A 25,644-nucleotide genomic window follows, 5' to 3' on the forward strand; every position below is an offset into this window, starting at 1 on the left:
GTCCACATGGGAACACTGGGATGCCAGGAGCATGGTTTAGCCAACCCTCCGGGCCATCAGGCAGTATGGAACTTCACTCCCAGAGAGACACTTGTACTGGTGCCCTGTGTTATCAGGGGAGTGGAGAGCAATATGCTTGGATAATATGACATTTTTATGAAGACACATCTCTAAAGGATACATGTGGGAAAAGGCAACCACCCCAGTTCTGCAGACACAGACTGATGAAGCCCCTGTGGGCAGACCAACAAAGCTGCTTCTCTAGAAATCATCTGGGCATGCTCAGATACATAGACAATTGTATCGTTTGGTGCTCAAATGTGGGGCAGAGAAAAATTAAAAAAGAAATTAACCTTGAAAAATGTTTAAATTCTGCGTGGCTACATTCCTACTTTATTCATGACATTATTTCAATACAACAGACATCATATAGCTGTCCTACTGCTCACAGTAGGTGTGGGGTACGCGTCCTACTACACACAGTAAGTGCTGGGTGGGAAATACCCTACTACACACAGTAGGTATTGAGTAGGCTCCCCAATACACATAGTGGGTGTGGGGTAGGTGTCATTCAGGACACAGCAAGTGTGGATTAGGTATCATATTGAATACAGTAGACTCGAGGTAGGTGTTTTTCTGCATAAGGTTCAGGGAATGTTTTTAGTATATTCAGTAGTGCTGATTTTGTCACATGTTCAGAAGAAAAGGCAACTGTGTACAACTGTCTTAGTAAACCCATAACACCTGACTCTGCAAATAAATAAAGTGTATGTTCAGTGGTCACCTTAGTAAACGGAAAAAACCCATTAAGCAAATTAATTCAGTCTAGGAATGAACGATACGACATTCTTCTCTTATTCCCGTGTCATTGACTTTATAGAGACATAAAAATCATAGATGAAAGGGTGACAGAAGAGTTGAGTGAGAACTGCACAGGGGAAGTGGGGGGACAGTGGGGTGCTGGGGACACTCAAGGGACATTATATACTCACTCAACAAAGGCTTTATGTTTCCCTGTGTAGTAAAAATTGAAAAACAAACAGGAAAAAAGAGAGTACACTTTTTCCGGTTAGTGAACACACTGCTCCTACCTTAAATGAAGCCCTGTGTTCTTCGTGTGCGTCAGAGGCAGCAGGTTGGGTGACCTGGAGGAAGGGATCCATGCTTCTCCAAGCCTGAGAAAGCAGTGGAGGGGGGATGCCTCTGTCCAGGGCAGATGATGTTCCCTCTGCCCAGAACAGGAATGGCAGAAAGTGGCGTATCAAACCTGTTCTTCAGATTAAAACTGGTATTTAAACTCTGTAACATGTGTCTTTCTCTTCTCTGTCCCAGGATCCATGACAGTACAAATGTACTGCAGGTTAACCACTTAAATAGTGCCTCAGAACTGTCATTCAGCTCCCAAGGACAGCCTCAGGCCTAGCTGGTTTTACCACAGAATTAGGAGCACATGAAGAAGTGGTGATTCTTTTTATTTATGATTCTCTGACTCACTCTACTTTGTATTACTTCAAATGTGGCATTTTTATCTGCCTATGTCAAAATCCCTCCAGTTATGTTGATAGATTTCTTTCTAAAATAGCATTTGTCTTTATTTGCCATGAATTATCTTCCAACTGATTCTAAGCAGAATAATACATTAATTTCTGTTCTTTCAAAAAACCTAAACACAAGTTACCACATGCATTAGAGGTACAGTGTTTGAAGATTTCTGAGATACGAGGAGGCACTCCTCTCCGAGAAGCCTCCCTCCCATTGAATGGTAATTTTGATTGAATTTAAATTCTGGGTTTTTATTATTTATTTTATTCATTCATTCATTTATCTATTTCACTAACTCTTGGAAGTAGAAGCTGTAAGTGATCACATGAAGTCCATCAAGGAGGCTGATTACCTCCTTGCTCTTTCTTCAGGTCTGCGAAGCTCTGGCATTATGTTCCCAGGCCCTTAAAGAGGTGGGGCAGACCAGGAATGGCCTTTATAGAGGAAGGGGTGGGGGCAGATGGACCTAGAATGAGTTTCTAGAAAGGTCGGAGGCATATTTTTTCATGGATATTTTGGGGGTTAGTGCAGTTGTTTGGCGCCTTCTGTGCACATGTTTGTTATTGTTGGGGAAGTGTACACATGTTTACATATGTGGGTGTGGGATGGGCATCCTACTGCACACAGTAGGTGTGGGGTAGGTGTCATTCTGGACGTAACAGGTATGGGGTAGATAATCGTATTGCATACAGTAGACTAAATGCTATTTTAGAAAGAAATCAACATGTGTGTGGAGGCCAGAAGTCAACCTAGGCATGTTCCTCAGAAGCTGTCTGTGGTGGTAATCTAATTATACTGAAATATGATTTTGATTGTATGTTAATAAATAAAGTTGTCCGGGGGTCAGAGCTATTAGAGCCATAGCAAGAGTGTGGCGGTGGTGGCACACGCCTTTAATCCCAGAAAGCCAGCCTTTAATCCCAGGGAGTGGTGGTAGAAAGCAAAAAGATATATAAGGCGTGAGGACCAGAAACTAGAAGCATTTGGCTGGTTAAGCTTTCAGGCTTTGGAGCAACACAGTTCAGCTGAGAGCTATTGGGATGAGGACACAGAAGCTTCCAGTCTGAGGAAACAAGACCAGCTGAGGAACTGGTGAGGTGAGATAGCTGTGGCTTGTTCTGTCTCTTTAAATAGACTAACAGACAGGAAAGGGAGCCCTCATTCGGGAAGCTGGGACACCGCAGGCGGAAGGGTGAGATTTTGGCTCTGAGCTCTGACCTCTCGGCTTTCTCTTTTGCATTATTTCTGTGTTTCTTATTTAATAAAACAGTTGGTTACATCCATAGCTGTCCATATTTTTTTTAAGGTGAAGTGTTTCCCTGACCTGCAGCTCATTGACTAGGTTTGGCTTGATGGCCAGTAAGATCAAGGAATCTCTGTCTTCACCTTCTTAGTGCTGGGAACACAAGTGTGGTATTCCACACTTGGTTTCTCTAATGTGTGTGCTGGGGATCCAAATTCAGGTCCTAAAGTTTGCATAGTAAGCATTTTACTAGTAAGTTATCTCCCCAGCTCTTGCCAATATTTTTTATTTGTTTGTTTTGGTGGTGATGGTGGTGGCGGCAATGGTGTTTATGTGTGTGTGTGTGTGTGTGTGTGTGTGTGTGTGTGTGTGTGTGTGTGTGTGTTGGGAATGGAATCCAAGACCTTGGCCATAAAGGGGAAGCCAATGACATACATCCCTATAGTTTTAGAATTTGGAGCAATAAAGGAAACAAAAGAACTCAGGCATAGCTTGTATGTTTTGCCTGAGCTGGTGAGAGATCTATTTGCAAAGGCCATGTCCTTTTGCCCCTAACCTCAACAGCCTGCAGCATCACAGCAGATCAGGGAATATATTTGGATTCCCAAAAGGCCCAGCTGTGTTGACAAGGCAGAGTCTTGGCTTCCTATGAAACATTGATGCTAGGGACATGTCATCATACCTTCATCTAGTCATGCATGCCAGCTTTAAATGACCAGGCTATTCTACCACCAGTCTTCAGGTCCTGGCCTTTGGTCCAGGTTAGGTACACTACAGACAAATGACCCACAGTAATTGAGGAGACATGTTTACACAGGAATCTACAAGAGAATGTCTACTGGACTTAACCTTCACTCTCCACATTTGGAAGCTATGGACATGGCCTCCAGTAGGTGATAGATGTGGAAGCTGGGGTACCCAGAGCATGGAGCATCACTCAGCACTGTAAAGACCATGTAATCCCAGCCACATCATGTTCTGGGAAGGCAAAATGGGCTATAGCAAGAGCCTGAGGGTCTCTGTGGTGAGGATGCAGAATGTGGCTTCCCACTCTAACAAATGGGTTACTCTGGTGGGGGACACAATGGAGCAAGGTTGTCCCTGTGTGCAGACAGGTAAAGCTGGGAACTCTGCACCAAATGTCCACTGTTAATATGAACCGAAGATTACCCTGAACTGGTAAAGGTCTTTTTTTTTTTCTTTAAGAATTCTATAGAAGAAAATATGGAGGTGATAAAAGATGCATTGATACATTTTAAAGAAGCTGGGCTGCCCTTGAGGGGAACCTATACACTGCTCATCTGCCTACTTAAAGGTGTGGCATCTCCTTTGCATCTGAAGTGTGACCTTCTAAGGCTGTATGTCATGGTGAAAGGAAGAGACTAGTGTTGGCTTCCCGCCTGCATCCCTGAGCCTGCTCTTCTATGTGAGAGAAGTGTCATACATTTCTTTAACGCAGCATTCATGCACTCTTTTGGTGTGTTAGTGGACTTGTAGCCAAATGAAATTCTGATACTAATGGGAAATCAAATTATGGGTTCTGTGTGACACGGTTCCCATAACCAATGTAAAAGTGAATTGTTCACCTGTAGCATGAATTGTTAGAAGGTCTTATTAATAAAAACAAACCCAGGGCCAGGTATTGGGGTGGATGCTGGAAGATCAGAGAAGCAGAACAAGCCACAGCCACCTCACACTGCCAATTCCTCAGCTGATCCTGTTTCCTCAGACTGGAAGCCTCTGAGTCCTCATCCAGAATGAATCTCAGTTGAACTCTTGCTCAAAAGCCTAAAAGCTTAACCAGGCTCTAGTTCCTGGTTTTCATGCTTTATATACTTTTCTGCTTTCTGCCCATTACTTCCTTGGATTAAAGGCATGAGTCACCATGCCTGGCTGTTTCCAGTGTGGCTTTGAACTCTCAGAGATCCAGATGAATCTCTGACTTCAGAATGCTACCATTAAAGGTGTGTGTGCCACCATTTTCTGGCCTCCATATCTAGTGGTTGTTCTGTTCTCTGACACCAGATAAGTTTACTAGGGTGCGCAATATTTTGGGGAACACAGTATCACCACATTCATCTATGAGTTTACTTAGGTATTTTGTGCTAGTGGAATTTATCTGCATGTTTATCATATGCTTTGGAGACTCCAGATATGTGGTTATTTTGGAGGGATGTGTGTAATGAACTAACTTTGGTCTTTTTGTGCATAAATCTTTGCTTTCATCTGAATCAGAGACTGTAATTGAGAAGATTTTCAGCTTCCCCCTGGATCCCACATACATTACATATTTATCAAAACCTTTATTGACAGAGGTCAGGGGATCATCTGAATTAGTTTTTCATTCATACATCCATCTTTAGGATGGTCTTTGTGCTGGAATCCAGTGCTCATATGGCCTACCTAAGATAGATTCTCAGGGGAAAGATAGATTCTGCTCACACCACCATGATGTGTGCATGTAAGATACAGTATTCACTCCCTTGGGTCCCCAGGGAGTGGGATAGGCCATGGAAGCTCGTCATGGTGTGGGTTTCTACTTTCTAGAGCCTGCTTCTCCCACTTCCTGTGTGCTCATAGGTCCCTCTGCTCTGAGTCGGGTTCTGAATTGCCCAGAGATTCCTTACTCTCTCATCTCAGCTGTGTGTTCCGATGATAGACTGATGGTTCACTTGGATTGCACTAAAAAGTCCCTGACTGCCTGGGGCAGAGCATCTGCCCAGATCCCTCTTTACATGTAACCGTGCAGACTCTCCTCCCAGACAGGTGCAGAGGAGGAGAGAGGTGAAGAGCCTTTTTTTCTTAACTGGAAAGAGAAGTGGCTGCTCTCCAATGCAAGTCACCTCTCATTCTCAGCCCCCAAGCCAAAGGCAGAAAGATTCAGAATCCAGGACAATCTTATAGGTCTGCCGCCACTGGCTCCCTCCCAGTAACTCACAGTTGGATGAAGGAGGCATTTTGCTTGTCTGGAAAAACCTCTTCCTCTTTAGGTTTTCATTTTAACGACAAAGGATCAGAAACTCCTGGTGGGAGACTACATGGTTGAAGTTAATGAGGCAAGCAAGTGGAACGGGCCCCATAAGGGGCACTTCACTCATGAACAAGGGAAGACAAGACAGCTAGAGAAACCAACTTGTAGCATGGTAGCTTCCCAGGCCAGGCATCTCTGGATCCCACACCTGCCCCACTAACCGGGCTGCTGGGTGTGTTAAACACAAGTACCTTGAGGGCAGAGCCAGGTCTATGTGCTCAGATCCTATACCCTGAAACATTAACAAATACTACAGCAAAATGTTTGTCAACAGGCTGGAGAGATGGCTGAGTGTTGCACTATGTACTACGCTTGTAGAAGACCTGACTTTGGTTCCCAAGACTCATGGCAGGAGCCTCACCACCACCTACAATTATAGTTCCAAGAGACTAGATGCCCTCTTCTGGCCTCCATGTCCATTATACCTATGTGCATCACCATCTGCCCACTACATATATGCAAATATAATATAACAAAAAATAAAATAGATATAATAAAATTTTTAAAAATGTGTGTCATAGACTAGAACACTCTGCAAAGACTAGAGAATCTTATTAGAGTAAAAGTGCAGCTCTCACATTAGCAAGACCATGGCTGTGCCTTGCCAAGCTTCTCAGAGGTCTTCATACATAGACAATGGCAGGTGGTGGTGGTGGTGGGGGTACTTGAAACAGAGAGGGCGTGGCTCTGCTGTCATTCTGAAAGCGTACCTCTCCGTAGTGTGAAAGGACAGGTTCACAGTGATGAGTTTCTCTGAGTATCTGCATGCCGCTGGATGAGTTCTAAAACCTTTGGAGACCTTTAGAAAAGAGCAGTCTACAAACCCCCCGAGAGGAGGGGAAGGATGGAGGGGAGTAAAAAGGAATGGTGAGAGAAGGAGGAGGGGTATCTAGCTTCTGAGGATATTAGCTTTCATTATTAGGAAGAAGGACGCCATGCATACTGAGGTGCTCAAACACAGTACTTTCCCCAGTTCAATCTGAGCCCAATATGAGTGACAGTGATGTGGAACATGATCCAGTTTCTGTGTGTATCACTTACCATCATAAAAGCCATTACCTGAATTTTTCATAACCACAGAATGTTTTAAAAGCAACAAATCAATTAATGTGGGCAACTTACAGCAAAGCGGAGATTCTGGCAGAGGTTCTCGGTGCTGTGTGATGGTACTCCTGGCTCTGGGGTCGGTGAAAATTCGTGGTTTACAAAAGGATACATGCCAAAAGTTTTAGCCAGCAGTCACAAGGATGTTAGGTCAGATGCAAGGGTGGGTGGCAAGTGGCTACTGAGGGCTTGAAAGACAGTGTGAGGGGAGTTTGGTTTGTCAGCTATGGTACTCAGAGTCTCCATCATCTTGAAGTTCTGGTCAGCCAATCAGATCATCGGTGCCAATTTTGGCTTTGGGGGAGACTTTAGATCACAAAAACAAGTGGCATTTAGACAGAATGGAGGAGAAATGTTTGAGCAACAAGGGTCTGAAATGTTCAGCTAACACTCGTCACCTTTGCCTGGGATGGGGAACTTCACGTAGACAGGCCATAGTGGTGGATTCTGACTCATAAAACATGAGCAGTGCACACAGGTCAGTAAGTAGCTACTTGCAGGTGCCTGGTTTGAGACAGCTGGCAGACTCCTAAAGGGTCAACGTGAAGGAAAAGGGATGCATCTAAGCCAACGATGCCCTGGTATGAGCATGCTGAATGAACAGCATATGATAAGGAATACAAGGTGCACATAGATGTCACCAAAATGGTCTTTCATCTACCTGATGTAGGCTAAGAGGTAGTGAGGTCAGGGCAGGTACAGAGACTGTACAGCAGGATAGGTGGTCATAGATCTCACTGGTAACCAGATTTACATGGACACTGCATGCCCAGTGGTGTGGTATCAAAGTAATAATTGTGGCCTAGTTGATCGGGGGTGTAAGATTACTCGAGTAGAATTGTATTTTGTATATCAAAACATGTTAACCTACTAATTATCAGAGGCTATCATAACTTTGAATAGCGTTTCTCAGAGGTTTGCCTTCTCAGTCCTCCTCGGCTACCTATTTTTGTGGTTCCTCTTATACGCTTTCTAGAATGCTGTCTGAGGGTACCATCTCATTGCTGCAAACATATTGCTCTCTCCAGATTCCACCCAAGATCAAGAGAAATGGGAATTACAAGGACAAACTCAGTTGTCAGTTCTCTGTTTTGATTTATTTGTGTCTCAAAACTGTTATATCAGCTTTCAGAAATGCTCACCTACATTCAGGGAGCAGCGAACCCCATTCGTGTTTTATTATGTGAGTGTTTATAGGTACACTGTAAAGTATCAAAGGAAAATAAAATTTAGTAGGAAGAATGTTAAGCCTGCCATATCTTACAGAAAAGATATTAAGATGCTCCCAAATAAATGCTTAAAAATTTAGGAAAAAAATCAGGTGAAAATTGAAAGTGGGGAATAATTTTAGCATAGTTAAAGGTGATTGTTTAAAAAAAATGTCAACAAATTATCATGGAGACCACAAGAGACTTGAGCACAGATATTTTCAGGAGAAAGGAGAGCCATCTCAGCAAACCAGAGAAGCTGCACTAGCCCATGGCTCTTCACTCTGTAATCACATTTCCAGGGAAGGATATGCTCACAGCATTTGTTTTCTCTAAGGACTTGAATCTTTTATTCAAGTGTGAATTATATTTCCAAGAGAACATATCAAAGCTGTCTCCAGCATGTTACAATTCATTTGGATGGAGGCTTGATTCCATCTATGTAGAAAGAGGTTTGACACCATGTCTATAGAAAGAGGTTTGTCTTCATCGCGGGAAGCAGAGGGTTGATGCTGTGTTAATCAGTGCATCTGGGTTCCTCTTCTTTTCTTTTGATTCCTTCAAATAATCTCATTAAGCAGCAAAGATTCCCTCCTGAGTATGACACAGTCCTCAGGGTCACTAATTTGAGGCACCGTTGCAAGGTTCTGCGTAAGGTAACAATGCAAACTGTACTCACCAAGTCCCAACAGAAGGAAGCTACACATTGTAGTAGTTGAAGCTCCTTGGAATCTGCCTCACTGGTAGTTGCTAGACCTTGTTAACTATTTATAGAGGGTGTGTCAGACATGGGTTCTTCCAGGGGGCAGCAGGCTTGCCTCTAGATAGGAGCCTTTGTGGTTTTGGCAGGAGAGACAGGCAGCTATCCTCTGACCCTTAGCACAAGGGGCTCACAAGCTGACATCCCCTGGCCCTTAGCAGAAGAGGCTCACAGGCGGACTTCCCTTGACCCTTAGTGCAGGGGCTCACAAACAGTTGGCTCTCAAGACTATTTTGCAAATTAATAAATGGAGACTACCCCTCAGCTGATAGCTTCTGTATTGTTAACCTCTGAGATAATGTCTGTAAACTCTTAATAGGTCCTCTGTGTTCAATAGTTTATTGCAATGATGTTTTGAGGAAAGAGGTCCAAACGCATGTTTTCTTTTAAGATTGTAAGGAGGTTCACTCTGCACCAGTTGTTTTACTATTCACTTAAGAGGAAGAATATTCAAATAGATTAGGCTGATTGAAATATCCTGGTGGTCTTGAATGATCTTATTCACCTTGATCATAGCCAGAAGCATAGATGAAAACTAAATTAATGGCTGTGTCTTAGTCTGAGCAATGACAGATAAAAGACTGGACATGCTGGAAGGAGATATCTGTTGTCTGGCACATCTGCACAGTCATGTGCCCCTTTTATCCTGGATTTTATAATAAAATACTAGAGGAATTGAGAATCTCCTTGAAACTATTTGTACAAACAATGTTTAGATGCCAAAGGAGACAGCTCTTTTCTTTGTGAATTTGTGCCATACGACCATGTTCTTTAAGAAGTATTCAGTGGCTTGTTTATTTCTCTCTCCTCAGAAATTGAGAAGGGAGGCTGTGGGGACCCTGGCATTCCAGCCTATGGGAAGCGGACTGGCAGCAGCTTTCTACATGGAGACACACTCACCTTTGAGTGCCAGGCAGCTTTTGAACTGGTGGGAGAAAGAGTGATCACTTGCCAGAAGAACAACCAGTGGTCAGGCAACAAGCCGAGCTGTGTGTGTGAGTACCACCCTTGGGGGTCTGGCATCAGTTATTTCCTTACCCTGCAAAAAACCAGCTCATGCCTTGATCCTGTCTGCTAGGTAAAGAATAGCTGAACCTTTTGTTTGAAAGGATAAGACATCCACCGCCATCTCCATCAAGAACTCACAAGGACTTGGTCACCTTATGCAGCACCTGAATATGAGCTGGTTGTATGAGCCAGGTGGCAGTAGACATTTAATATTCAGTTGGAGAGTCAACTGTACTGTTTCAGACATCACAATTTAGGTATCACATCCACAGGGAACTGGTTTCATTTATAAATAAACATAGCAACAACATTTGTTTAGCTGAGCTGATAGAATTGTTTTTAGATACACTGATACTCAATTATCTATGGGTTCTAGCTATGCTATGTAGTTGAACATTTTTCTTACAGTTGTGAAGAACACATTTTTCTTTCAGCACATAGAGCAGAGTAGTTGGGCCATGGTAAGCACCCAGCAGTGGGCTTGTCATTCCAAGTTCTCTGCAGTCCGGTTCATATGGCAGAGCTTTGGGTCTGTGTGAAACTGTATGAAATTATCTCCATGCCCCACAGTTTCGTGTTTCTTCAACTTCACGGCATCCTCTGGGATTATCCTCTCACCAAACTATCCTGAGGAATATGGCAACAACATGAACTGTGTCTGGTTGATTATATCTGAGCCCGGGAGCCGAATTCACCTCATCTTCAATGATTTTGACGTGGAGCCTCAGTTTGACTTCCTTGCTGTCAAAGATGATGGAATTTCTGACATCACGGTCCTTGGAACTTTCTCTGGCAATGAGGTGCCTGCGCAGCTGGCCAGCAGTGGACACATAGTACGCCTGGAGTTTCAGTCGGATCACTCCACAACTGGCAGAGGGTTCAACATCACATACACCAGTGAGTGGGCCACACAAGTACCTCTTCATGCCCCACAGTGTTAACATGTACATGAACTAAGAGTTCAAGGATGATACCTCAGGACTATAAAGAAATATCCCAAGTAGCAAAATTATATATTATCCTGATATACAAAAAAGGGATGGCTCTATGTGGGCTGTGCCTTAGGCACCTACAGTAGAGGTTGGAGGTTTCACACAGCTTCTCTCTCTCTCCCCATCAGTCCATTCATCTACCTATTTATTACTCATTTACCATGCAACCATCCATCCATGCTCTGTTATCTGTTTGTCCTTCCAGTCTCCCATTATTGATTCATCTGTCCACGAATTTACCCATCCATCTGTGATTTCTCATTCATCCATTATTTATTATCCATCCATTCATCAATCCATCTATTTATTCATCCATCTATCCTTCCATCCACCCATTCTACATCCATTCATCTGTCTATCCATGTATCCATCCACCTCTTCTCATATCCATACATCCATACATCCTTTATTACCTGTGGGTCCTTCATCACCCATCCATCTATGCATCCATTCTTTATTAACCATTCATCCTTCATTATCTATCCATCCATATCCTTTTACCCATTTGTTTATTCATCATTTATTGTATCTGACTGCTCTTCAATCCATCCATCCTTCCATTCATTAAACAATATATTTACCTATAAGTGTATGCTCTACAGAACAATACAGTGTGGTAAAAACACATTGCTGTATTAGATATCAAGCACGGGGGATAAGAATAATGGTACCTGGAGATACTTTGTGAATATTTATTTGGCAGTTAACTTCCCTTTGCTTTGGTTTTTTGGAAAATATTTGAAATTATGAAAGTAAATGTAAGGTGATGCTGAGCTATTCGTTGTTTAGAATTTAGCCATATTTATTTTAAACAGTGTTACAGTAACTGTGGCATATAAGCTTAATATTTTTCATGTTTTAAACAAAAATAGACAAGTCTAGATCATAAGATTTCTCTTATGCCTCACATCACATGGCTAGGCTAAGAGCAGAGTTCTAACAGGTCAGAGTTCTCCTGAACTCCCTGCTTTCCACCTGTGCTGTGTTCTTCCAGTTCTACTAGCAACATGCTATGGAGATGACAGGCACAGGGCTTCATCACTTTACATCTCCCTCTTCCTCTCCTCTCTTACACTGATATCCAATTGGTGTGATAGATTTATCTATGAACAATAGATATGGAATTTTGTTACATCATTGTTTTATAAATATGACGTTTCCTTTTCCAGGACATGTAATTAGTATTTAAACATCTTTATTTTACTGACTTTTCTCTCTCATGCTTCAGCGTTTGGTCAGAATGAGTGCCATGACCCCGGGATTCCTGTGAATGGACGGCGTTTTGGAGACAGGTTTCTGCTGGGAAGCTCTGTGTCCTTCCATTGTGATGATGGCTTTGTGAAGACCCAGGGTTCTGAGTCCATCACCTGCATCCTGCAAGATGGGAATGTGGTCTGGAGCTCTACTGTCCCTCGCTGTGAAGGTGAGCCCGTAACCTAGCCCTTCAGAAGGATAGCAAACAGACTCCGTTGCTTTCCCAGGCTTCCTTAACAAAGACTCACAGAGGTGGTTCAAATGTGGGACTCCCTTCCTCTGTGTCTGTAAGCTGGACATCTAAGACCAAGGCTTTACTCAGGCTGGTAACTCTGAGAGGGAATTCAAAAGCAAAATCAATATTAGATGGTGATCAAAGGTTTAAAAAGTGTTAATGAGATAGATTATTTGCAAGGCTGTGGGAGGAACCCTGGTGTCTCCTGGCTGTGCCATCAAGAATAGTTGATGACAGCATCCCAGAGTAAACTTATGCTGAGCCCTACAAATCCTTTTGTCTTTTGAGCCATGACCTTTATTTTCAGAATAATAGAATAATACCACCAAATAGTCTATCAACGGTAAATGGTGCTACCAATTTGTACAACTGTAAGAGCAAAGACTTAGAAACAAGAAAAGCTCAACCATGAGATTTGTTTGGGTAATTAGGTTGTATCCATATGCCAGGGCTCACCCACCACTGCAAACTTTGTAAGATCAAAATAACATTACTGAAATTTTATCATGTAAAAGAACGGATGTCACTAAACTGTGGGTGCTAAGATAACCATTTAAAACATAGCTGTACCCTTAAAATACCACCTGAACATATAATTCAAATAAGTCATGATGTATCATGGCTGAAACATTTGAATAAGTAGTAGCTTACATTAACAGAATGCTAAAAGGTATTAAGAGCTATTTATTAATTAATGTTATGAGTAAATATTTTCCCCTGATCTCTATTTCTCCTGTTTTTCTCATGTGAATACGTGTTTCTTTTTAATAAGTAAATAGAAAGTGTTTTGCAAATTGAGGATTGCTGTCCTATCCAAATCCATCACCTGCACCCTACAAGGCAGAAACAAGCATGGCATATTGTCACCAGTCCTGTGACCTGCAGGAGGTCTAAGCTGAGCTTGACTCAGTGTGAAGATTAAGCTCTGAAGAGCAGCCAAAAGCACAGTGGCCTCGTCCTGCCCTAGTCCCACCTCCATAGTTGTTCATTGGTATTTTAGGGGGTGTGTCTAATCAGGGTGGACTTACCCTGCCCTAGTCCCGCCTCCATAGTTGTTCATTGATATTTTAGGGGGTGTGTATTGTCAGGGTGGACTTATCCTGTTCCAGACCTACTTCCATAGTTGTTCATTGATATTTTAGGAGATGTGTCTAGTCGGGGTGGACTTACCATGCCCTTGTCCCACCTCCATATTTGTTGCTTTATAAACAAAAAGTATTGAGAATTTTATCTACGTGTGTAATACATTTTCATCAAGTCCACTTCTTATTCCCTCCCCTGTACTTCTATCTACCACCTACCACTATTTCTTCCCAACTTTATGTACCCCTTTTCTGAAACCCACCAAGCCCATGGCCTGTATGTGCACATGTTTAGGGCCATGCACTGGAGCATGGGTAGACTCAGGGGCAGAATGTGTCTAACCAGGCCCTGGTCTTTGCCTTTTGGGGCTATGGTGAAATGTAGAACAGTGTTCTAGTTGCTTCCATAAACTGTCTACCCCTTTGGTGAGCTATGGATACGACCTATGGGTATAAATGAACAACACTAAAGAACAGAACTCAAAACTCAAAATTCACCAGAATAAAAGAACTTTGATTTATCGAACACATACCATGTAACTTTTGAATGTCACATATTATAAAATATTGAGACATGGCAGTTTTAGTCCTCCGTAAGCATGGACTGTGGGTTGATGGCATGGGCAATCCTGTTTGCAGACACTGTTCCAGCCAAGCATTTCTGTTGACTTTGAAGCATGAGTGATTTATTGAGAAGGATGTTTAAGATAACAAGGCTCTAGCCTCTGCTCTTGTATGCCCACAATTATCCTTGTGCCTCCGTGGGCAATAGACTGTGTAGGAATACATTGTGAGCTGCTGGGTGAGCATTTGCCTGAGAGGACAAGGAGAGTAAATGGGCCGGATCAAGGCAGGGATGAGAAGCCTGGGAAAAGGGGAAACTGTCAATTATATTAAAAGTTGGCGAAGGACTCTTCCTCCTTTAGGAAGAGCCAGGCCTAACCCCATGAAGTGGAATACACACTCTAGCTGAGTTTGTTTAACAAAGCAAACTTTAGAGAGAGGAATGGTGATAGGTGAGAGAGGCTGGAGGTTTCCCTACTCGAGGAAACCCAAGTAGTGACTGCAAATGAGCCTCTGGCAGAGCAGGTGGATACTCCAATCACAGCTGAAGAGAGTCCTCAATTGATGCATCTGCTGAAAGGTAATAAAGTCCGGCTTTCAGATAGGAAGCAGACCAGGAAGGAAGAAAAGGCAAGGCAAAAGAAAGTGAGCAAGAAGAGCAAGTGTTGCCTGAGAGGGATAAGAAGAATTCCATGCCCCTTACAGGATGTGGACTGTCTCATGCCTTACAGAATATGCAGCCTCTTGTGCCCCTTACAGAAGGTTCCGTGCAAGCAGTGCCAAGCCCCTTACAAACTAGTTCTGTACAAAGAATCCCAGCATCTCACTGAACACTCCTGTTCCTTGTATTTTCTCCAGGATTGACTCTTTAAATAACCCACATTGTTAGCTACAAAACAAAGATAAACAAATTAAAATCAAAGTAAGCCACAGGGCTTTCCATATTGGAATTAAAGTACCATGAATAACAATAAGAAGAAAACTAGAAGAAAATATGTAAAGATGGAAAGGTACCCTCTATTTATTTGTGAATGAAAGAGAAATTTGGACCCCAAGTCCCAGCCCACCTGGAACAATGCACAGTGGAAATCTTCCAGTCAGGAAGAATGCAAAGCACAAATACAGATGTGAGGCCACACACCCAGATGTGAGGCTGTACATTAAGAAGTGAAGAAGAACACCTGAATGTAAGAAAATACATGCAGATATGAAAGGGAATACTCAGACTTCAGAAAGCACACCTAGATGTGAGGGAGCATATCCAATGGTGAAGGCTATGCCCAGATGTGAGGAGACATACCCAGATGTGAGAGAGCACACCTAAGCCCATGCTCAAAGTGTAATACGTTCGGGCATCCAGAGAAGGACAAAAAGATAACAGTCTAGAAACTGACTAATAATTCAAAAGAAAGACAAAAACAATGAGAGGGTTAAGTTAATAATAGCCAACATTAAAAAGTAACTCAAGGTAAGTGCGGTCCCTTGTTGGGGTCACCAATGGAGGAGCCCCAGCAGTTCCAATGAAAACATAAGCATAGGAGATGTGACAGGTTCCCAAGAGACAAATGTTACTGCAGTGACAATACAACTTCAGGCAGATAGAGTCTCAAACCATTCTGGCACTTTCCTGGGTGCCAAGACCATCACTGTTGTAAACTATGTAGCTTCTAGCTAAGCAGACCTCTCTATATATTACTTCAGCCTCTCCTCTCTATCTTTCTCTGTGGCTCAGTGATATTTGTGAAAGGTTTCCTGGGGGAAAATAACTGTCCACAACAAAACGTGAACTCTAGGCCAATAAAGTTAAAAATAAAGCTAAAAAAGTTTAAAGTCTTTATGAAATCGATGACTTTTCCAGCAAAATCATAAGCTATCAATAAGGACTCAAACAAAAAGTGTGATATGTAAATAAATTACCCAAGATATTACTATACTAAATATTAAAATATTATCTAAACTCTATATTAAAATATTATCTAAGCACTCTTTCAGGCTATTAAGATTTCTCATCTTAATGTGTATTTTTATCAAATGCACTTTTCTCTATAGTAACAGGTCATTTTGTCACAAAAGTCCTCAAAAGAAGCAACGCTTTGCTTAATGAATTTGACAGCACTGGTTGTATTTTATAACAACTATATGTCGTCTGTGAGTAATTAATACAATGAGTGCCCACCCTGGCATGAATTGGCATAGTAGCTCACCATCTCAGAACATTCAATTTCAGACTTGAGATGATCAAAAGTAGATAAGCAGATACTTGTGTGAGAAGTGGATAAATGGTTGCACACGCCTTAGCAGGGTGCAGGTGATTTCCCTGTACATCCACTTAACACAGATATCTCACATATATCTGGTATAGACGAAATTCTAAACAGCCTTAGTAGTAAATAAGAAACACAGAGCCAGATACAGAGGTAAATAGCCAAAGAGATCAGAGAGTCATGACTACCTTATCTTACCACCTCACTACCTTCGCTTCCCCAGAGTGATTCATCCTGCCTGACGTATTTTTATTGCTTTTCTGTTCTGCCTTCTCATTGGCTCTAAACCCAACCACATGACTTCCTCATCACTGCCTGTCTATACAGACCTTCAAGTCTCTATGGTTGGTACTGGGATTAAAGGTTCACGTCACCATGCTTGGCTGTGTCCTTGACCACACAGAGACTCTGCCTACCATGTGATTGGATTAAAGGCATGGGCTACCACACTGCCTGACTGCTGTCCCTGGCTCACTATGTCCTAAATCACATTTCAACGCAAATAAAATATCACCATAATCTGGAGTATTATAGTAGGAAAAGCTTGCTGAGTCTGATGATAAAGTCCGGAAAGGTGTGATATACCTGTTGACTTCATCTCATAAGGTTTCCTGAAGAATGAGTTTGGTTTGATGCAAACATTGATGCCATGAGTGACTGATTGACTACACAGTGCCTACCTCTAGTACGAGGCTGCTGTGGTGTGCTCTCCTAGACTTGGTTTTTTTCTTGACAGATTTGTGTGTCCTCTTCCAGCTCCATGTGGTGGGCACCTGACAGCTTCTAGTGGGGTCATCTTACCTCCAGGATGGCCGGGATATTACAAAGATTCTCTAAACTGTGAATGGATTATTGAGGCAAAGCCAGGACATTCCATCAAAATAACATTTGACAGGTGAGATCAAACCCTTTCCCACTGCTCTGGCACCTGGAGTTACAGCTACACTTCCCGTGTTAAGTAAATAGTGTTTAAAACATGAACATCCTCAGGCCCCAAGGAAGATCATGGACCAAGAGCCAGGGGCCGGCACACCCATGCTGTCTGTTCTCATGGTCCTGCTATCCCATGGGCACAATGAGGTCTCAATTCTGGGCTGCAGATGGAGAGGCACACTGGATGATCATTGTTCAGGACCTAACCTGAGTATGGATTTGGGACCTGGAATTGGGAGCACCCCATTCTGCTGGAACTTTCTACACCCTCCATGATGGCCCAGAAAAGACTTCTTCAGTTCTGGGGAGGCTGCTAGCACCTGAAGGCAGCCAAAGCTTGCAGAGCCAGCCACAGGGTTAGTGCAGTAGATGAAGAGCCTCTCTAGTGCCTGGGAGCCACTGTGACTGGGACACAGTCTGACTTAGTGATATGAACACAAGTTTAATAATCTGTGAAAGTGAAGATACTGTTTGGTCTCTAGTATGAGGTGCTCTGCCATTGGTTTCAACATTGAAATCAATTTTATGTCCGAAAACTATTTTTTTTTTTTTTGCACAAAAACCTGTACTTGAATGAGGCAGCACCTTTGGTTAACACTACAGGTTCAGTCTCTGAATGATGTGACAAGATTGTGCTCTGAGTTGCAATATTCCTAATGTGGTGTCTCAAGATGTGTGACATCTTCTTCCTTGTTTTCCAACAATTTAACAAATCAGGACTAGGAACTTTTAAAGAGGTAGTGGAACAATCATTACTAGTCAAATTTTATTTATAATTATGCATACCTCTGTTGGATGGCCTTACTTTTTAGCAGAATAATCCTTCCAAATAAGGGAATATGCTCAGCGTCTGTTAGTAAATGACCATGCCAAAATAACATTAATCATTAAAAAATAACTGAAATAGTCAATATAGGAACTTTGATTTCCTACTGATTCTTTTTTTTTTTTTTTTTTTGCAATTTGGTTTGTTTATATTTATTTATTTTTTTATGTGTGGAACTCCACTTTTTAAAAATTTTATAATTTAATTTAATTTTACATATCAGCCATGGATTCCCTTGTTCTGCCCCCTCCCACCCCCCATTCCCATCTCCTCCAGGGCAAAGACTCCCCCGAGGACTGAGCTCACCCTGGCAGATTCAGTCCAGGCAGGTCCAGTCCTCTCCTCCCAGGCCGAGCCAAGTGTCCCTGCATAAGTCCCAGGTTTCAAACAGCCAACTCATGCACTGAGTACAGGACCTGGTCCCACCACCTGGATGCCTCCCAAACAAATCAAGCTAATCAACTGACTCACTTATCCAGAGGGCCTGATCCAGTTGGGGGCTCCTCAGCCATTGGTTCATAGTTCATGTGTTTCCATTCGTTTGGCTATTTGTCCCTGTGCTTCATCCAACCTTGGTCTCAACAATTCTCACTCATACAAACCCTCCTCTTTCTTGCCAATTGGACTCCTAGAGCTCCACCTGGGGCCTGGCTGTGGATCCCTGAATCTGCTTCCCTCAGTCATTGGATGGGGTTTCTAGCTTGACAATTAGGGTGTTTAGCCATCCTATCACCAGTGTCCTACTGATTCTTACACTTTCTGGAATTGGGGAAAAACTGAATGAAACATCACATGATCCCGGAAACAGGTCAGATTTATATCACTTAGTAAAAGTATTAATTTCATGGTCCCAATTGACTGTCTAGTTTTTATTGCTTGAAGGAAAATTCATGCTATATCTTCCATTGTGTGATTATTTCAGTATTGATTTGGTATAATATCAGTATTGATTTGGTATAATATTTGAGTAAGTTCTATTTGAGTAGCTAATATTCCTGGAAATTTTAGACATTCAGCCTAGATGCAGTCAGAACTTAGCTCTTCAAGATGAACTGCATAGCACAGTTTTAGTCTGTTCTTGGTTCAGAGCTGATAATAGATATGTGCAAATAAGGTTTGGATTCTCCACAGATGGTTTGGCCATGCAAAGCTGCCAGACTGCCAAGTCATGATAAGCATCGAGAGTTTACAGTTTTCAATGTGTGTTTTTATCAGTCTTTACTGCCCTAGCTAAAAACAATGTGCAAGTTTTCCCATGAATATTCAAGATCTAAACGTAAGATTCTTTGCTTCTGCAGACTCCTGAAATTTGAACTCAAATATTTGATAAATTGCAGCACCTTTAGAACAGGTGTTAAAAGTAATAAAGTTGAAGCTGGCTCCACCAGGCCCGAGTCCACCAGCCTTAGATCCTGTTCTGATCTAGCCATCTGAGACACATTATTTGCATTGCTCTGTATAGAAGAACAGAGTGCAAAGTATAGCCTAATTTGCTTGGCAAACATGACATTACTGTGCCTTTGCAGAGGACCATCCACATTGATGATGGACTTGGCAGTCTGGTTAAATGAAGTTCAGCATCTCTTTGCTGTTGTGGAGATGTGCAAATAAACTTAGCTAGCTCCCTGGCTAGCTTCTCTTCCTAGCAATAGTCTGAACCCAGCAGGGGAATGGTGGCCTGGCTTCAGAGACACATTTGGCTCAGTTACTGAGTGAGTCAGAGGCATGAAATTCTGAGACGCTCCCTCAGAGCCAAAAGAGGCATTTGGAATCTGAGTTAGCTTTGGAGGACAAGATGGGTCTGTTTAGGAAATTATCTCAGTGCCCAGAATGGCGCCATTATTGCACCAAGGGGACCTGGATGCCTCAGCTTTATATAAATATAATTGTAGGCTGGATTCACTGGAAGTACAAGCAGAGTTAAAAACTATCTGGAAGCCGTTCCGACTTTCCCAAATCGTTATGGTATCACTGAGTTTCTGAAGAAGCAGCTTGCTCAGTGTTGGTCCCTCAAGAGTTGGTGTGAATAAAAAAAGCACAGTGTGGTTTTTAGGAAAGATATTTAAATACCATGTGCTGTGAAGTCCCTCTTTCCTTAAGGGAACATTCCTTTTCAGTATGTCTATTTCAAGGTGTCTACAATATGCTATACAGAGAATTGGAAGAATAGTGTAAAGTTCACAATCAATGATTATTTTACTACTGAATGTTGTATCTACACATCATCTGTCCCTCTTCATCTGCCACCTACCTGTCTATAACCTACCATCAAATTACATGATTAGCATCTACTATATGTAATGTATATAAATATATATTATATATAATCTGTTTTTCATTTATCATCTAACTTCTGTCCATCATCATTTATCGGTCTTTTAGTATCTACTTACCTAAGGGAACTTAGGTAGTTCACAATAGTTTTCCTTCAGTGGTAGATAATGACCTTCTTTATAGCCTGTTTTACAGAGAATTAGATATGATAGAGCATTTACAATGTACTGTCTTTTCCCCACAAACAATACAAAACGTACATATATAATATATATTTCAATCACCACATTCACTTGAAGTTTTCACTAGGAGTGACACAGTTGGACAGGAGTGCAAGCTGACATGATCCTGCATGGCTTTCCACAGGTTCCAGACAGAAGTCAATTATGATACTCTGGAAGTACGGGATGGGCCAGCCAGTTCATCCCCGCTGATTGGAGAGTACCATGGCACCCAGGCACCACAGTTCCTCATCAGCACAGGCAACTACATGTACCTGCTCTTCACCACCGACAGCAGCCGGGCTAGTGTTGGCTTCCTCATCCACTATGAAAGTAAGTGGCCCCTGGTTAGCTCTAGGGCAATATACTATATCCCAGGTGATAGACATACCTGTGTATGTCTTCAAGTGTGAAGACAAATGGGCGGATTCCCTGGACAATTGACTGTCAAGCAGTTTCAAGAAGTCTCCTACAGAGTGTTTTGGAGGGTGGGAGATTGCTTTAGGCTCCTTAATAAATATCAATTGCCTATTATAAAGTAAAATTATATAATCATTAAATGATAAATTGTATTTTTAATGCAAAATGAATTAATATATTCTATTATAGTACTATTTTATTATTATATTACACACACATACACCCTCATCTATTATATAATATACATTATACATACATATAGAGAGAGCATTTTACTGAAGCTATTTCCTGAGTGCTGAGTGGGGTCAGTTGCCAGGGTACTGTGCAGAACACCCTGGTCTGTGAGACCACGTGAATGGGTTTTCCAGGGTGGTGAACATTAGATCAGAGGTGGGAAGGAATTAAAACCCAGCTGTGCTTAGTGAATGCCAAGTGATTGCTGAGAACAGTTAACAGTTGGTAGGCCGTGATGGATGCAGTACGTTCAGCAGGCCAGGCTCAGTTTTCTTTCCAGTTTGGCTCCAAGTTTCAGCTTCTGAAATCATAGAGTGAAGCTGTACCATTTTATAGCCATATTTATATGAATATACTTGGGGACCAATGAAGGGGGGCTTCCCCACAGAACTGTGTTTTTGAACAACACAGAAGAAAGCTGCTGCAGCTCCCATGGAGAGTGCCTTAACAAGACAACAGAGCTAAGAGGGAGACTGACCTGGCTTGCTGCAGCCCCAAAGGAACCATGCTTCTGTTGGGCAGGATATTTAAGGACATTCCTATTTTGAGCCTTTTCTCAAAGATAAAGTGCTTACATTTTAATGACAGCTATATATTGCATAAACACACAGTTTTATAAATGCATAAATGGGATAGATGCATCTTCTTTCATCTATTCCGAACTCCCCTCTTCCTCCATCACGGACTCTGCTAACCTCTGACCAGAACCTCTGCAAGGCAGCCACAGCGGTATTCAGAAATCATTTCCCTGTGTTTTACACATATAAACATTTGTTCATGTAAGGTTGTAAACATGTTCATGTAAGGCTATTTTTATTAAAAATGAATAATAATAAGTTTAAACTCTGCTACTAAAAGATTGACAACTAATGAAAAACAGATTAATTTCAAATTTATTAAAACTTAATTGTGATGTATGTATACATATATATATATATATATCATATATATGACATTTACTTCAAAGTAGCACTTTTTAAAAATTAAGAGTTAGGACTGAAGAGCTGGCTCAGTAGTTAAGAGCACCTGCTGCTCTTGCAGAGGACTGGAGTTCAGTTCTCAACTCCCACATCTGGCAGTTTACAACTGTCAGTAACTAGTGACAGAGAATCTGAAACACTCTTCTGAACTCTTTGGGTACCCTCTACAAATGGCAAATATCCACACACACATAACACATTCACATATATTCATACATCTACATAAGTAAAAATAAATCTTAAAAAATAAACAAATACATTTAAGAGATCAGAAGTATGCCATCTTGTTTCTTCTTGGGATCCACATATATCTTCTTGGAGGGAAGGAGTGCATGTAGACACCACAATTACCCCAGTCTGTGATGCACCAAGTACTCCTGTCCCTGTTGTCCCCTCCTGCCCCTCCTTGGAGTGGAGAGACTTGACCTGTAGGAAACAAAAGTGATCTTTGGGGAACTGGGCAGGTGCAGACACCAGCATCCTTTCCTCTGTCCCTACTTTTTGTGTTCCAAAGCCTGCACTTGGGAAACATTTTCTTGAAGTAGGATTGGAAATGGAGTTCATCTGGTCACCTTAGTAAAGAACGAAATTCAAGATATCGTTCTTATTCTCCATGGGGAAAATAGACAGGAAGGGTGGCCATGAGTTTCTGTTCCATTACTTACTCTCACTAAAACATTGCACACAGTGTCACTATTGGTGAATTGGTGGTTGGCACACTATCTTCATTGGTGCACAGTTTGTTCTTTTTAGTTTGCCATATGGCATGGCCTTAATGAGGCCTCTAAGACATAGATCTGCCCAGTGTTTTGTTTTGTTTTCCTTCTTTGTTTCAGCAGAAAAGAAAAATAAAACTGTCTTCATCATGACGTATTTGTAGCCAGGAGATTTGTATGAATATCTAAAGTCCTGGTGCTTAGGAATCTAGAACCTTCCTTCCTGTTTTATTGACAAGCTGGAGGTGAACCTGTGCCATGGAAGAGAGGTCTCCATTTAGATGTTCTAAAATATGCATCTAGATATCAATACTGTGCACTAGGAACCCTTCTAGAAGTACTCCACATTCTTTGTGCAGTCCTCTGTGCTGGAACACTAATGCTTTACAGGGAGGGGGGGTCCTCAGTAAGTAGGATGGCACACTAAACTGGGGTGTTGCCATCTCTAATCATTTGTCCCAATTGAGTACAGAATTAGACGAAGGGGGAGGAAGCCAAAGAAGTGGATAAGCATAAGAAAAGGAAACAATTTCAGAATTGTTTCCAGAATCAACTGCCTGAAGCTCAGCTACCTACAGAGTCTTCAGAGAAAGCAGGTGGTCCTGGCCAGCGCAGATGCTGTAGCTACTACGTCCCTGGGACACAGAGAACTAAGTGTGCTCTGAGAGCCCTGAGTCCATCCCAGGGCCACCCTGACCTGTAGGTGTCTGGAGGAACAGTTTGTTTCCAGCATGCCCTGATGTCCTCAGACCAGTTCTTGGCATCATGACTCACTAAATTCCTCTTCCTACTTGCTCTCCCTGCCCAGGAGTTCCACTTATACCTCTTTTCTCACTATTAGCTATTCAGCTTTTTATCAGACCAACCACATGCCTTAGATGGACAAGATAAAACAGTAATACATCTTTACATAATTAAAGAAATGCAACACATCTTCACACAGTTAAACAAGTGCATCTTGGCACGGTTAAACAAATGCAGAACATCTTTACATAGTTAAACAAATGCAACATAAACAAATGCAACACATCTTTACACAGTTAAACAAGTGCATCTTTGCACAGTTAAACAAATGCAGTACATCTTTACATAGTTACACAAATATTCTGTCATGTGAACACACGATAGCTTGTATACTAACACACACACACACACACACACACACACATGCCTATGCATACAGTCAAAGGCAGGAGAGCCAAGGCAAGTCATACCTGCTTCACAGTACACAGTCGACAGGTGTGTCTGCTGAAGCCCTAGGTGGACTCCTTCCTCTGCCTTAAAAACTCCCTGTGGAACTTGAACTCTTCAGGAGACTGTGCCATTGTGACTGTGATGCTCAAGTCAACACGCTCTTCCAACACTTGGCTTTCATAAAGACTGACAGCTGCCAGCAAGACTCACATCAAACATACAGGAATGTGAACAACACAACAGTGACTGTGAAAACAAGACCACCCTTTCACGGTCACCTGTTCCTAGAGGCCATGTGTTGAAAAGAAGTGTTTACATTGTATTTAGGTCAAATATCAGCACGTGTATTCTTCATCTGAGAAACAGAACAGCATTGAAATGCATCCCTCTTCACAAAAGCCATCCATTGATCTGTCTTTACCCTGTGATGGGAGGCTAAGGCCAGGGCAGGTGACAATGGACACTGCTGTGTATGCCCTCCCTGGAAGCCTGATTAGCACTGATCTCAGTTTGTACTTGCAGGCCTGGCTTTATTGTATGATTTGCCTTGGCTCTTCTGCCTTTTAGTGTGTGTGTGTGTGTGTGTGTGTGTGTGTGTGTGTGTGTGTGTGTGTCTGTTGTACGTTAGTAAACAAGCTACAATGTGTGCAGTCCTGTGCTTTCCCACTAATGGATTTTGTAGAAATTCTTGGACCAGCCCTGCTTTAGGCTAACTAATGACTAAATTATTGACTGTAATTCTAGCCCCCCCACACACACACATACACACCACATTTAAAACACAATATTTGCACATCTCTCAGCTCACATCTGTACTATTGTTTTTTTTTAAAGTTAATTTATCTATGGCCAAGCATTATGACTTCCGAGGTGTCTCTAGACATACTTTTGAAGAACAACCAACACAAAGTTCTGTTTTGCTTCCCCTTAACATTTTTCTATTTTTGAAGCAATTTTTATACGAGAAGGGGTTTGTTATAACTTATGGCTTCCACTGTAAACATTCCTCACAAGCACACAGCTTTGTGTCATATGAAGCATCATCCTCTGGCTTCTTTCACCTCAACCATGGGGAGCATGTTGTTCAGGTGAGGGGTGTCAAGACTGTTTCCATAGAAAATGGATGTGTGAGGGGTTGGGGATTTAGCTCAGTGGTAGAGCGCTTGCCTAGCAAGTGCAAGACCCTGGGTTAGATCCTCAGCTCTGAAAAAGAAATGAAAAATAAAAACAAGAAAATGGATGTGTGTATGGTGAGAAAGGCGAGAGAGAGAGAGAGAGAGAGAGAGAGAGAGAGAGAGAGAGAGAGAAAACAGAAAGAGTGAAGAGAAGAGGAGAAGGAAGGAAGGGCAATGGGGAGAGAAGAGAATGAGAGAGAGAAAAGGGGAGGAGAAGTGAGGAGGAAAGGAATGGAGAGAAGGGTGAGGAGAAGAGAGGGATGGGAAAAGAGAGAGAGAAGTGAGAAGATGAAGGAAAAGGAAGAGAAGGAAGAAAAGAGGAGAGAAGATAAAGGAGAGGAGAGTTAGAAAGGGAGTAGATGGGAGGGAAAAGGAGAAAGAGAG

General features: G+C 42.1%; 1 protein-coding gene across 2 annotated transcripts in view; it reads left to right on the forward strand.

The window, feature by feature from the left end:
* The window catches only part of Csmd1 (CUB and Sushi multiple domains 1), a 1,611,441-nt gene that overhangs the window by 1,281,774 nt on the left and 304,023 nt on the right, over positions 1–25,644 (forward strand). For both annotated transcript variants that reach the window (XM_042262873.2, XM_042262874.2), the window contains exons 13-17: positions 9,701–9,883; positions 10,467–10,793; positions 12,117–12,311; positions 17,044–17,182; positions 20,687–20,874. In XM_042262873.2, coding sequence (XP_042118807.2) covers positions 9,701–9,883; positions 10,467–10,793; positions 12,117–12,311; positions 17,044–17,182; positions 20,687–20,874 — 1,032 coding nt within the window. The remainder of the gene's footprint in view (positions 1–9,700; positions 9,884–10,466; positions 10,794–12,116; positions 12,312–17,043; positions 17,183–20,686; positions 20,875–25,644) is intronic.

The sequence above is a fragment of the Peromyscus maniculatus genome, chromosome 17 (genome assembly GCF_049852395.1).
Source record: "Peromyscus maniculatus bairdii isolate BWxNUB_F1_BW_parent chromosome 17, HU_Pman_BW_mat_3.1, whole genome shotgun sequence".
Classification (NCBI taxonomy): domain Eukaryota; kingdom Metazoa; phylum Chordata; class Mammalia; order Rodentia; family Cricetidae; genus Peromyscus; species Peromyscus maniculatus.